The sequence below is a fragment of the Carcharodon carcharias genome, chromosome 18 (assembly GCF_017639515.1).
Source record: "Carcharodon carcharias isolate sCarCar2 chromosome 18, sCarCar2.pri, whole genome shotgun sequence".
Lineage (NCBI taxonomy): Eukaryota > Metazoa > Chordata > Chondrichthyes > Lamniformes > Lamnidae > Carcharodon > Carcharodon carcharias.
The window spans coordinates 102216619-102231660 of record NC_054484.1 but is presented as its reverse complement, the minus strand read 5'-3'; the positions used below and the strand labels follow the sequence as shown (position 1 = coordinate 102231660).

The 15042-nt window shown below is 37.0% G+C and overlaps 1 protein-coding gene across 6 annotated transcripts in view; it reads right to left on the bottom strand.

The window, feature by feature from the left end:
* Window positions 1-15042, bottom strand: part of scml2 (Scm polycomb group protein like 2) — a 172658-nt gene that overhangs the window by 117601 nt on the left and 40015 nt on the right. For all 6 annotated transcript variants that reach the window (XM_041211751.1, XM_041211752.1, XM_041211747.1 and 3 more), the window contains exon 2: window positions 8796-8899. In XM_041211751.1, the coding sequence (XP_041067685.1) occupies window positions 8796-8820 (25 nt within the window). In that variant the 5' untranslated portion in view covers window positions 8821-8899. The remainder of the gene's footprint in view (window positions 1-8795; window positions 8900-15042) is intronic.

Genomic DNA, 15042 nt, shown 5'->3' with positions numbered 1-15042 from the left:
ACAGGTGATGTGAAAAATAATATGTCAGGCACAGTTCCATTGTCTAATTTTCTACCTTCCTCTCAAACCTGGATTCCAGGCTGCTTTTTTTTTCAGATTTCCAGCATCCATACTATCTTGCTTTTCTATCAGCATTTAATTGACTGCCATTTCTACTCCAAGCTTGAGGAATTTCTGCTCTTCTCTCTAATGGGATTTCCATTTGTCTTTTCTCTCCTGCCTTCCGCCCTATCAGAGATCTTCTCTGTTGTTCTTTCTCTGACTCTGTTCTTGCATCTCTTTTTTCAGTTCTGCGAGATCAACCTGAAACATCAACTCTACTCATACTGGTATCATCTATCATGAGGAAGGGATCATGTCCAATGTTTTCCCTTTTACTTTTTTTCACTAAGGTGCTGCCTAAGGCTGTGCAAAATAAACTTGATACAATAGCCTTGTAGTACAGGAGACTATAATGCTGAAATTGTTTTTTTTCCCCCACCCTTCGGGAGCTTGTTTTGCAGGGAAAGGGGCCTTGATGCTTAGACGGGGGCAGCAGCAGAGCTGGAGATAGTTCAGAACTCTGCAAATTACAGTTTATTAATTCTTCAGTTTAAATAAACTCGGATACTGTAAACCTGTATAAATCACTAGTTTGGCCTCATGTCCAGTGTCCAATTCAGGGCAGCAAAATTTAGCAAGGCTATCAAGGCCTGAGAAAGGATGCAGAAAAGATTTATTAGAATGGCACCAGAAAGAAGGGATTTCAGTTCTGTGGACAGAATAGAGAAGCTGGGAGCATTTGGTTTAGTTACAGGAAGTAAAGGGGGAGGCAGATTTAATGGAGGTGTTCAAAATTATGAAGTGCTTTGATATGTTGAATAAGGAGGAACTTTCTACTGGCAAGAGAATCTGTGACCAGAGAAAACAACTTTAAGGTAATTGGCAAAAGAGCCAAGGCAAAATGAGAATTTTTTTTTTTTTAAATTTAGCAAGCGGATATGATCTGGATTTCACTACATGAAAAGGGAAATTTGTAGGACATTGGGAAAAGAGCAGTGGAGTGGGACTGATAACTCTTTCGAGAGCTTACACAGGCATGGACTGAATGGCCTCCTTCTATCCTCCATGATTCTATAACTGAAAGGGTTCAAAACCATAGAAGGCTACTCTAAATAAACCACATTTCATTTGCATGTTACAAGAGTCTTCATTGCAAGTTCCCATGAGCTTTAAGCACAACACATCTCTTGTTCGATCGTTGTCAATGAGTGATGCAAAAAATATCTCCCCACCCCCCCCACCCCACCCAAAACTAAAGTTTGTATTTATATAGCTCCTTTGATCGAAGGAAGCCTCAAGTTGCCTCAGGGGTTTGAAGAAAATGAATGTCAAGTCAAAAGGAGAAGTTAGAAAGGGTGGTGATCAAAAGCTTGGTGGCAGAAGTGGGTTTTCAGGAGAATTGGAAACACAAAAGGTTGACAGAACAAATTTCTTGGTGGCAGTTCGGCAGCTGAAAGGAGATCTGTCAATACTGAACCAAAAGGAGTGAAAGTTTGCACACACAAAAGAAGAGCGCTTATGGGGAAGTGCACGGCTGCAGAATGTTATTGAGTTGGGGAGGAAAAAAAATCGAAGGCATGGAAGACCTATAGACAAGGACAAGAACATTAAATTTGAGGCTTTGCAAACTAGGAGTAAATATATGTCACTGAGGAAAAGGTTGATGGACAAATGACACTTGTGCATGACAACAATAACAAATTGCACCATATAAAGCATTTAACATAGCAAAATGTCCCAAGCTGCTTCACTGGAGCGCTGTCAGGCAAAATTTGACATAGTCACATGAAGAGATGACCAAAAGTTTGGTCAAAGAGATGGGTTTTAAGGAAATTTTTTTAAATCAAATTGTTCATCAGGCTTTTAAAGACAAGGCATTTATTTGACTTTCATTTAGATGTTTTGATCATTATCTTGCAAAAATAAAATAGATTTAATGGAAGCAGAAAGCACAAAATATCAGAATTAGCAACCGTATGGAGGATCAGGGAAATTGAGACAATTTTCAATTTGCAGATCATTGTTCAAACTCTCCAACATTTCCCTGGAAAAGTTTCCTAGCCTTATTACCATCTTTTGTCTTCATTTAACTGCACTATCAAATATAATTGTGAATAAATGGTGTTCATTTACTATCTTCACCATGGTTGTTGTATACAGTCGAGGCTGTATTCTTAATTCTTTCTGAACCATACAATTCTAATCCATTCCCTTAAGCTCGAAGGGGAAGGGGTGGTAGGGGTGCTTGGGCGGAGGCGGCAGCGGGGGGGGGTGGAATCACACCAAGTTCCAACACTATCCTTACTAGATATTCAGAGTTGTACTCTTCCAGCAGGGTCAAGGAACAGGGATAAGAGAACACCGCAGCAGATTTTCTTTTTCAGCATCCTGACATGTTAAGGTCACTACTGCCCTGGCTAACATGGGCAGGCTCAAGTAAAGGTAGTTACCAGAGTAGAGAGAGGGGGGAAATTGAATCAGAAATCTCCTCAATATGGCATAATATTGCACATACATTTTCTTAAAAGAAAAAAAGCCCACATGACCATCAGAAGAGCTCCAGTAAAGCTACCAGTCATTTCAACACACCCCTCCTTCTTCAGGATCCTCACATGGCAAATAAAATATTCCTTGTATTTTATCAGTACAGCAACATGCTGAAAAATAATCCAAGTGTCACCATCAAGTTTTTTTTTATTAGAAATAAGGGACATTCTATTCTGTCTTTTCCTCCCAAAATTTCATGAAAGAATATTGTGGAATTATGCTAAAAGCATTAAATTGCTTGCAGAAATGGCTGTGAAAATCTAGAGGCTCAAATTTATACAACTGCTTTATCTGTACTCTACTTGTGATATTCTTCATTAATCAACTCAAATTCTTTCCAACATCACTTCATACTAAATGGCTCAAAACATTGGATTTGGAAGGATGAAAAACTTTTGTTGTTTTACACAATTCAAGCAGACATACCCATCATTACACTTCACTGAAATGTGATAGGCATTTCTGTTCTATCTTTTAATACTACTTATCCCATGTTGGTTCATATTTTAATTTCTCTCATTACGGACAGGCTGTTTAATTAAAACAGCCCTGATTTCTCCCCTTACCACCCACTTGTAAACAGAAAGGTGTTTTGATTTTGATTTCCCCCCTTTAAAAGTGGTGGCATATTTCCCCAACCTCTTGGTTTTGGTGTGATCCCAAACACGCAAAGTGTGCAAGGTTATATGCTAAGCAATTATTTCATTTGGACTTCATAGAAGTTCAACTACAGGTCCAAGTGCCATGTGGACATTGTGAGACAGATAACACAATGGATACACAAGGATTATGCATAAATGCATGTAGCATAGAAAGTAAAATAAGCAAATTAGGGGCATTTATTCAGCTTAAAATCTAGAGATTAGGTAGAAGTTGGACACAATTAGGAATGAAATGTTCGAAGCTGTAGGATTTTTCAAAAGAGCAGGGAAATTGGGAAGTAGGAGTACAGCAATGTTGATGGAAGACAATTACCACATTTGATAAAAAAGGATTTCAGTGTGATTCAAACAAAATGGGTAGATGTAAAATTAAGGAACACCAAAGGGTGCAAAATTTGGATGGTAGTTTTCTCCTGCCAGCTTGACAGTAATGTAGTAGTTGGGTGTGTGACAATGTATAAAGGAGATCATGGAAGCAGACAGCTCAAACGTACTTATAATGAGACACCAATTTTAATATAAAAATTGAGAGAAGCAGGACAGTTCAGGTAGTAAAGGCAATGCACTGTTAGAATGTATTCAGGACAGTTTTCAGAAATAATATGTTTCAGAGCTGACAATAGAACAGATCATGCTAGATTTAGTGATGAGAAATTGAGCAAAATTAGTTAACAATCTGACGGTATGGGAGAATCTTGCAAATAGTATCTGTAACTTTTTGAATTTGATTTTAGGCTCGAGAGGCAAGTCAGAGTCACAACTCAAGTTTTTAAATTGAAGCAGGGCAAATTTCAAAAGCATGACATGACTGACTGTAGTACACTGTTAATTAGAACAAATCTAGCGGCAAACAATGGAACAATTCAAAGAATCATTTGGTATGATACAAACGTACATAACATTGAAAAGCAAAGGCTCAAATTGCGTAGATCAGCAACAATGGTCAACAAAAGAGTTAAGCGAGAGTATCAAACTACAAGAAAGGGTATACACAAATGCAAGGGAAAATAGAAATCCAGTACACTGGAAGAGCTATATAGAGGATACAAAGGAAGTAATAAGATTTCAAAAATGGAATATGAAAATGGACAAAGTTAACAGAAGTTGTTTATAACTCTCTTGAGGAGAATGTGGAGCCATTAAAGATGCTTGCAGGTGAAAGTGTAATAAATAATGGAACAGACTTGTACTTTTTACTTTTATACAGTGCAGAAAAAAGGACAAAATATTAGCAGCCAAGGGAGGCTAAAACTAAGTCAGAAGGAACTTAGTGGGGTGAATAGAAGTAAAATTAGTAATACTGAATAAAATAATGAGATTTAAGATAGACAAATCACCAGAGTCTGACAGTTTCCGTCCATGATACTGAAGGGACTAGGTAACTGCAGATTATGCAGTTGCAATTTTACAAAAACTCTTTAGTGTCAAGAATTTGCTTTTAAATTGGAAAATTACCAATGTCACTATATTTAAGAAAGAGGAAAAAGATGGAGGAATCAGTTTACTACAGGTCTATTTTATTAATTGTCAGCAAGTTACTGAAATGCGTGTGACTCAACACTTGGACAACTAGGAGCTAATCAGGGTTAACGTGGTTCTGTGAAAAGTAGGTCATGTCTGACTAATCTAGTTGAATTTTTTGTCGAGATCACTAACATAGATAGGGAAAATCTATGGATGTTGCCTACTTGACATCCAGAACATATTTAATAAGATCCTGCACAAGACATTAGCAAAACTAGAATGCACGGAATTGAAGGTGACCTTGTGTCATGGATTGATAGTTGTTCAGGGCGGTGGTAGGAGACAGTAGAGATAAAAGGCACTGCCTCCCTTGGCAGGATGAGACAAGTGGTGTTCCCAAGGGTCTGAATTGGTACCTCAGCTTTTCATCATCTATATAAGCGATTTGGATGAAGGAACAGAGTTGCACATTCAAGTGTGCTGGAAGCACCAAATTGATAGGAGAATTTAACTGCAAAAGGAACATGGGCAGACTGAGTATGTGTGTATAAAACATTGGAAGATGGAGTTCAATGTTGGGAAACACAAGATCATCCACATGAGAAATCAAAATATTTTCCCAATGATAAGATACTTGGAGTTGCAATTTGGGAAAAGGGGATTTAGGTATCATGTACACATCACTAAAAGCAATCAAAATGCGAATGAAACGCTGGCCTTTATCTTGAGGGATTAAAATTCAAAAGTGAGGAAATGAAAGATCCAATAGCTTTGGAAGGGATACCCCACAGACTCAACACAATGATTGCAGGGTTCTACGGGTTGAATTATGAGGACAATATTGTATAAACTTGGCCTGCACTTCTTTGATTGTAGAGAGGTGATCTAAATGTTTAAAATGATAAAAGGATTCGATAGTGTAAATATAGGGAAGCCATTTCTTCTAATGGAAGAATTCCAGGACAAGAGCACAATCTTAATTTAAACTAGGCCATTACACAGTGAAATCAGGAAATAATTTTTTTACACAGGGTAGTAGAACTTGAAAGGCTATGGATGCCAGGCCAATTGGAAAATTTAAGCATGAATTGATGGACAGCTATGGGTAAGGGTAGCAAGGGTTCTGGAATAAAGGTGGTAAAAGGAGTTGAAGTACAGATCAGCCAGAATCTAACAGAATAGGAGAATAGGCTTGAAGGGCTGAAAGGCCTACTTTTATCCCTGGCCATCAAGTCTAGAGTGGGGCTTGAGCACAAAGAGTTTGCATCTTTCGGTACTTTGCATCTTCCACACACTAGGAAAATCTAACTTGGTTCTAGGCAAACCAAATACTTAGCACACAGAGGAATAATAGTAATATTCCAGAAAGACAGCCCTACACATGGTTTTATATTCCTGAAATATAATTTTTCGATATAGCATGAGTTTGTTTTGACTTGAAGCTTATTTATTCTAAATGGTAATCACAAACCAAACATCCTTACAAGGCTTGAAAAAAATAATAAGTGGGATGGTGACGTATTGATAGTAATTATTTGAATAATCCTTTCCTTATGAACCATCTTCCACATACCATGGGAGCATAACAATGTACACAATTTTAAGAATGTAGGGGATCCACTACACCAGTTGTCAGGATAAATTTGCCAAAAAATTTATTATGCCTAGCAGACAAATCTAACTAGGTGAAATATGACAAATTCTACAATGGCAAGTTTAGAGATATCAATTGGAACTAGATTAACGGGTGCAACAAGTGGAGCTATATTTCATGTGCCTCAGACTGTTTCGCCTGTGAAACAATGCAGTGTATTCAACCATCTTACTACTTTACCCATAGGCAACATTTAATTGTTGAGGTATTTGAAATTGTTCTATATAGAAGATATGGAAACTTTGTGTTCAATGAGTATCCAGATAGTGAAAACTATACTTCTCTTCCGATTGATGTATTGGAGAGTAAATCAATGGGACAATCATCTCTCAGCCGAAGTGAAACTTAGAAACTCCAGAAGTGTCACAAGCTCCCAGTCAGAATGGAAATGAAGCTGATCTATGACAAAGCCTTTAAAATTCACTGAACCCTGCGCAGAAACTAAATGAACTGCACTTCTCACAAAGGAAACTTAGGGTCACATAATTCACGATGTCCACTCAACACAATTTAGCTCCTGACAAATTAATGCAAGATCCCAACTGTTAAGAAGAAAAGGCACAAACTGGACATATATTCAATGCAACGCTACATGGAAATTAGCATAAATAAGTGTTCCCTATTGAGCCAAGGAGGTCTTATGCAGCAATGGATAGCATCCCTGCCTCTGAGCCAGGAGCTCCAGGCTCAAGCCACACTCTAGACTTGATGGCCAAGGAAGATGCATTCACAACACAGCCAAACAGGTTGAGTATCAACTTGTAAATCCTTTCAAAATACACCAGTAGCAGGCAGCAAGAGGGATTCTGGTCAGCCATGTGATGAAAGAAATTGGAGCCTCGGCCATCGCTATCCATAGCTCCAGGCTGCATATAAAAGTATATGTTGCCACAGGAACTCTGGCTCCTTGGGGGCCTGTTGGCCTCAGTTGGCTAAACAGCTGTGTTGATCAGATTAGTACATCCGCACGGGGTTCGACACCCGTTCGGACCTACCTCCTTGCCCTGCCATGGTGGAAATCATGGTGCTGTGGGTCAGATTGGTCTTCAGGCAGAAAGCTCAAGAAAAAGAAGAATTAAGCCAAAGAGAGAAAGGTCATGAGAATGTAAAACTGTCACAATTTCAGACAGAACTTGGTTTTATCCCAAATATAATAATGATTAAACCACTCAGAAGTTGAAGGCTACAAAACAATCTAGCCAATGTCATAGCACTTACTTTAAGTAAATAACCTGTAAAAGCCGATCATGCTATCTACTTCTGCAAATGGAAACCAGCCTTTTTCAGCCACTGTGTTCCAATAATCATCAAATCTGAATTTGGAATCTGGATCTAAAATTTAACCCAAAGAATAGATTTCTTCTGTTGGACAGTGAGAACTCATGCTTTCTGAGAACCACTATATCCAAGACAGTCACTAGGGCAACTTTGACTCTTCCTCCTGCTTTAATTTTTTTATACCATGGATGAAATCAAGGGGAAAAAAAACAATCATATCAAAAAGATTATGTCCATGAAGAGGGCAAGTGCAGTCCTCTGCCTGGAGAAGACCTATTTTCTGACAGCCCCAAACCCTGAACGTTTCCTCAATTACCTACAATGAATCTTCCACTCAGTGAACAGCATGAACTAACAAGGGAATATGCTATTTTGTTGAAGACCTAATGCATTTGGCCAACAAAACTAACTTTTTGTATAGACGCCATTGGTTTGACTGGACTGAAACTGGATAGAGCAACTAAGGGGCACTCCCTCCCTGTTAACCTAAACAAACTGCAAGTCTGTCTCGTGTCTTTTCATTTTATAATTTTGCTGTCAATAATATGGAGCACATAATCCAGGCACTCCAGGTGCATTTGGAGAGCTCATAACAAATGTAGTAATATTGTCATAGTTTGGTAACAAGCACATTATGCAGTTATGCCTGCATCACGCATAATATGCTGTTTTCCAGGCTTTAGTAAAATTGTTGTTGATAATACTAAGCCGAGGAGATTTACAATAGCCCACCAAGGGGTGTACCACCATTTGTGCTAAGAAAATCAGTTTGTACTTCTAGCCCCTTAATTTGGGTTTAGTGGCATTTTAAGGTTACAGCTAAGACACTTAATGGCTGATCAATGATTATTGCCAAGTGACCTTGTGTTACCCACCTTCTTTTACTCAGGTCCGTAAGGTGACAATTAGCATTAGTGGAATTCCAAGAAAGTATTTCAAGAGAAAAAAACTGGACACTTTGAAACAAAAGACTACAAGCACTAATCTGATCTGGAGGAGAGATCATATGCTGTGTCTAAAGCGAAGCACAACACAAGCACTGTTTTTATTTGTAAGAAATGCAACTGCCAATCTAGACCAACCACATGCTTTCAATCCACAGGGCAGGTGCTACTTCAAAAATGTTAGTTTTAACTAGGCAAGCTTACCTTTAGTTGCTGAAACCCTCCCCATGGTAATTCCTGTATTCAATGTTCCACACTGCACAAAAGCTGGAACAACATCAATTTTCTTCTTCTGAAAGGATGATTTCCTGCAAAGAATTACAAAATGCAGGTAAAACTGATGACAGAGGATGCAATAAATTGCCCATGAAGAAAACAGAAAAACATGCATAAATGTGAAATTTATTAATGAAGCAGATTTGGAGGTCAGTTATAAACAACTGCTATTGGTGCATGCCTCATCTCTTCACTTTTTGTAACGTGCTTTGAAGATTGATAGCTTTCTTTGAATGGGGGGAACATTTGGACAGGTAACACTGCAGCCTACATACTGGGGGAGCAAGCTAACGGTACTGCTCTCCCACATCAACCTTTCTAATACTTAGCCAAACTTCCTATTATTTAGGCATACCATTCCTTCCCTTATGCAGACTGGTCATGACACTTCAGCTTTTGTGAAAGCAAGTAGTTGTTAATTTTGAGTCGGAATATAAATACAGAGAGAATAGCTGCATTTAAGTGTGATGGCATAACAGGCATCAATGTACATTGCTGGCATCAACCAACCACTGTAAAAAAAAATGCCAGATTAACTTTCACCTGACAACTGGCTGCATGATGCATAAGTGAAGTGAGTTGGCAGATAAGAATTAGTTGCTGCAGTTCTATCATTAAAGCTGTCTCATTCACTCTGGTGGGAAAAATTTTCATGCAAATCAGTTACTCTTTTAGAAATGGTCAGTCAGTTTTTCTACCACTTAACTAAAAAGGTCACGTGGAGACAGCTGAACATTTTTATTCCACTAACATTTGTTAAATTCCAAAAACATCACAATTAATCCAGGGTTTTCTTTTGCATGGTAATCTGCTTCAAACAATGAAAAACAAAAATCCAAAAATGAAAAAGCAAAAATTGCAATGATTTTAACAAGCCTACAAAGAACAAGGTTTCTCAATGTTCAACTAAAAATTCCTGAAATTGTGACAAGAGTACTAACCAATTGCATTTATTGCAGATTCAAGCTCTGCTGTGTCAAAGCATTGTATGAAAACATCTAGTTACTGTGCACTGAGCTCAAGGGAAAGGCATCACAATCTGCTTATGTATTACAGGGTGTAAATCAGGGTCCAAAAGGTCATTGTAAACAACTTATATTTGTATTGCATCTTTAATGTTCCAAGATGCTTCACAAGAGCATTTTAAAAACAAAATATGACAGACACAGGAAGATATTAGCTCAGATGACCAAAACCTTGGTCAAAGAGGAAGGTTTTAAAGGAGAGTCTTAAAAGAAGAAAGCAAGGTAGAGGGCAGGACTAGCATAGAGAAGGAATTCCAGACCTGAGGGTCAAAGCAGATGAAGGCTCAGCTGCCAACGGTGGAGTGATGAAATGCAGGTAGGCTCAAGAGTCCAGAATTAAAAGAGTAGAAATACTTTGGAGGGTTGTTTTCATAAATGGAAGGGTGAAGGTTAGATGCTCCACTCATTCCCAATTTGACTTATGCCAATATGGCGATATCAAAAGAATCACAAGTCCAGAAAAAAGTCATCCTCCAGACGAAAAACACTTATTTCACAGATGTCAAGAAAAATGAGCACAAACAGGGTGGCAGTTTATCATTTCCTTTTTTTAGCTAGGAGGCACAAGTCCAGAGAGATTTAGTAGAAATTACATATGAATTAGATGCATTAAAAACTTAAAATTGTAACTTAACAGTTGTTCATATATCAATACAGCAAATTTTGAAAAACTCAATCACTAGCATGCCTCACACTTCTGATAATTGTGCCATATTTATAGTTGCTAAGTCAAAAACTCAGGATTTACATTCATTTTCAAACAGATGAAAATCACAGCTAAAAACAGTAACAAAACTAACATCATGCTGGAATATGCATATGCAAACCCTGCAGATGAAGCACAGTGCACTACTACTATATCACTTAAAACAGTACATAAAATTTTGAAGGAAGCTGCTTTCGGTTACCTATTGTCAGTTGATCAGCTGTGGAATAGTGCAGTGATTCATAATATGAAATCAGGTTAAGCACACCCTTCTAGCTCAGTTGTTAATCAAATTATTATTGCACTTAAACATAAATACTCAAAAAAGCATTTTTTGCAGATTCAATTATTACTCAAATAAATCCAACGGTGGTCTAAATTTGTTCAAAGCATATTTGTTTTAATGAGTTGATACTTCAACTAAGACAAGCTTGAGAGATTGAAAGTAATATTGGTTTATATAGCTGCACTGTAGATTACCCATATTAAAAGCTCACTGTGAAGCAGCCATCATTATTACTCAACGTTGTAATGAAGGAAATATTGTTCATGTTCTATCAGAAGCTACAAGAAACTGTGCTATGAATTTAAAGCAGTTTTTACTTATGACTGGAAACTTAATTTATGAAATCACAGTACAAACTTGCAAAGCTACCAACATATTTTATTATAATCGGTTGCATCTACATACATAAGAGAATTAGAAGTCAACAATGAACGTTTACAGTTACAGCAAAAAATTAGCATTCATTTAAATCTACATGAAATTTGGGCACCACTAAGTTAATACAGAAACATGTACTAAAATCCAGCAACTAATTCACGAGCAGTTGATGTAGTGTGTCTTCTCAGTTTTATGCATTTTGCTATTGCTTGCATTGCATCTAAGGTACTCTAAGTCATGTCACATCAGTCATCTGTTAGAGCTAAACTGCATGGAGTGAAGCATGAATCACCAGGAGATCAGAAATGAAAAATGCTCGCCTCATCTGACTTAACAGCCGTTTTTTAATATTCAAGTGGGAGAGGATGAAAAACATAGTGTAGCGCTAATTTCTCAGGGTGCTGTGTCAAACATTCCAGTCATTAGAAGAGCATTTATCTTGTCTAGAACATACATAAAAAGATTTCAGCACTTTGTTGATCAGGAGAAAGTGTACTGACAAGTCAATGCATGCTCTCGACACAAAGTCAAAAGAGAATAAGTAGTAGTGGTAAAACAAAGCATTGGCCATTTAGTAAGGCACAAGATTCATACTACCATCAACTACACCCCTTTAGACATTAAAAAAATCTCTCGAATTTTACTTCTCAGTTATGAAACAAAGTCAAAGTACAAAAAGTGTCAACGATAAAATAAATGTGTCCTAGTTGTTATGACGTGGCAGATGATGTGTGCCAGGCAGACAAAATCCACAAGAAAAACTTGGTCGCGCTATCACAATGGTTTTGCAATTTATAACGAGATGTGTGCACTGAATTGGGAGGATTGAGTCCACTAAGACCTTGAGATTTTAAAAAGTTAAATTAAAATATTAACAAAATAAAAGATTTTAAGCATATACATAAGACTATAATTACTTACTAGCATTATAACACCTAAAATTCCTAATTAACCTGACCCCCAGTTACACCCATTTAAAGCAACAGTCCAAAATAGATATTTGATTTAAAACAAAACAAGCAAGTTAACATAATACCCACTTGACAGTGGAATTCCAAACGGCTTTTCCTCAACTTCAGTTTCATTATATAGCAGACTTATGCACAAATGGCTGGAGGCTTCATTTAACACACTCCTGTTAGATCTTACATGGCCTTCTTCCATGTAACCTTTCACTCTCCTTTATACAAGTTTCTCTATTTTTAAATATGTAAATTCTACTGTTCCATATGTCTTTGAAACTTCCTCATAATATAAAAATTTTCATGGTGCAAATATTGTCAGTAACTTTTGGGAAAAACACTTAGCCTTGCTTATCTGGCTAACTGTAAACAGACTAAGATCCCTTTGAAATCCAAATCCCTTCATTTATCTAAAAATGCAAATTCCCTTCACACCTTACATGCTAAGCCAGCATCCATGTTTACTCATTTGCATGTCAAGCACCTAGCTCCTATTGGTGATTTAAAGCTTGCAGTCTACTTGACTCCAAATATAATTAAATCACACATACAGACCCAACTATACTTACCCCCATAAAACTACTTCACAATAAACCAGAAAAATATGAAAATTATTATACTTTCATCACAGTATTTTTCAGTTGAAGATTCTACAATGTAGTTTGCAGTAAAAATCTGGACCATTAATATCACTGACAACATGAATTATGACCTAGAATAAGGTTGTAAACCTAATACATTCAAAGATGCATTCAAAGATGCGTACGGAGGCTATTTCCCCACCACCGCACTCCATGAGCTGGCACAGTAAAATTTCACTCTAAGTTTAAAAGCCCCACATTACAATTCACATACAATGTAACTGAACATTATCAAGTTATAATGTTATGTTATACAACATAACATATTTGTGTTATTAAGTGAACACTCCCTTAATATGCAAAATATTAGAGGATGGTAACAGAGAGAAAAATAAAGCTGCAATGGCAACAGTATCATCAGTACAAAGGGTAAGGGCAGTCCAAAAGACATGATGAATCGGGAAATAAAGGTAAGAACTAGTTCTATACACACAAGCAAATGGATATACGTTGGTAAGTCAACAGTCATGTGTCTAATACTGAATAAGTCGTCAGTTTCTGATGTCACAATTTTGTCATATCTGTACGACTTTACATTAAAATTGTAACGTAAACACTTACAGATGTTAACTGTTGCTTTTCAGTTTGATGGAGCAATCAAATCACAAAGAACAGATTTTTTCCATTCACCTGACATATATTCCTCAGTAACCAAAATTTAAAATACCCAAAAGGTTTAACCAAAATAGAACAAAGACATATGATAACATATAACAAATAATTAAATTAGCCTTTTCTGCCTCTATGTTTACTGCACTTTTTCCAAAGGATTGTGGAAATCCAGAAATTTCTCCCTCAAAAAAGACTGTGGATGCAGATTAGTTGAAATTTAAGGCTTGTCTTTGTTTGCAATGGACTCAAGGTAAAAGAAGCAAAGGGGAGCAAATAGAGTTGAGTACAGACTAGCCGCTAAATTAACAGACAGGCTGGGGGACTGTATGGCCAATTCCTGTTCCTTTGCAGCCACGTGTCAAGGTGGAGTTCACATTTACCTCTCTGCAGTTCTAAAGAAGAGTCATGTTGGACTTGAAATGTAATCCTCTCTCCAAAGATGTTGTCAGACCTGCTGTGCTTTTCCAGCACTTTGTTTTTATTTTAGATCTTCAGCATTGGTAGTATTTTGTTCTTAAGAAATAGGTCAGCTACATTATATAATTATATTAACATATATAATCAGTGTTCTCTAATTCAAAGTATCTGCATATCGGTTAATAGAAGAGCTCAGGCAGTTATTTTTCTTACACAAGCAGATTATTTTCAGCCTCAAATCCAAAAATCACAACCAAACAGCATTTAATGCATGCTCAGCATTGAGAAGTGAAATAGTGAGCATTAGGGTTAATAAAGGATAGTAAGGTTTTTAAAAATTGACACTTCTTCCTCATTAGAAATTTATAGGAATCAAGATCATCAGTACCAAGATAAATGCTGAAAAATGTTTTTGCTTGTCTCTTTATACTTATATATACACACACACAGTCCATAGGTTTTAACCAAGTTTTAGTGCTACACTCCCAAAACAACAAATCACTGAAAATTTCTATTAAAACCACCAAATATGCAGTCTATAATACATATGCAATTTTGCTAGCCACATGATTATTACACAAGATGTAGAAATCCCACAAGATCCCCAGACCACCTTAACCTGCATTACTGCAAAAGCACTTGTTTCCTGAAAAGCAGAGATCACATGCAAAGCCAAGAAAATTAAGAAAGAAATCCCCTTTTGTGGGGTATCTTTTCAATTGCAAGGAGCTCTTCAATAAGATTGTCACATTACAAGTCAACAAACTGGAGAAGTATAACAGTGCAAAAGTAATCATTTTCTGAGCTGGCTCGAAACTTTTCTTCCCCTTCATCAGTTGAGATCCTTTTAGTAGAATCATGTGTAAATTATCCCTATTTTCACCTCAGTCATTATTAGTTGGTCAATGGTACACATTGATGAAGCATGCCTAGATGGGGTGATTTCAATGGGTTTTTCAAGAATGCTTTGTAAGACACTAGTCATTAGGACATAATTCTGAAATGAATGTCACACTGGTTTGAACTGTCATTTGTGGAAACTAAGTGACATGTTCAAAACAAACAGAATCTAGATTTGTACGAATGTTTGCCAGTTAATACAAAACAATGCTCATTTTGTAACGTCTGCAGTACAGCTTCATATGCAA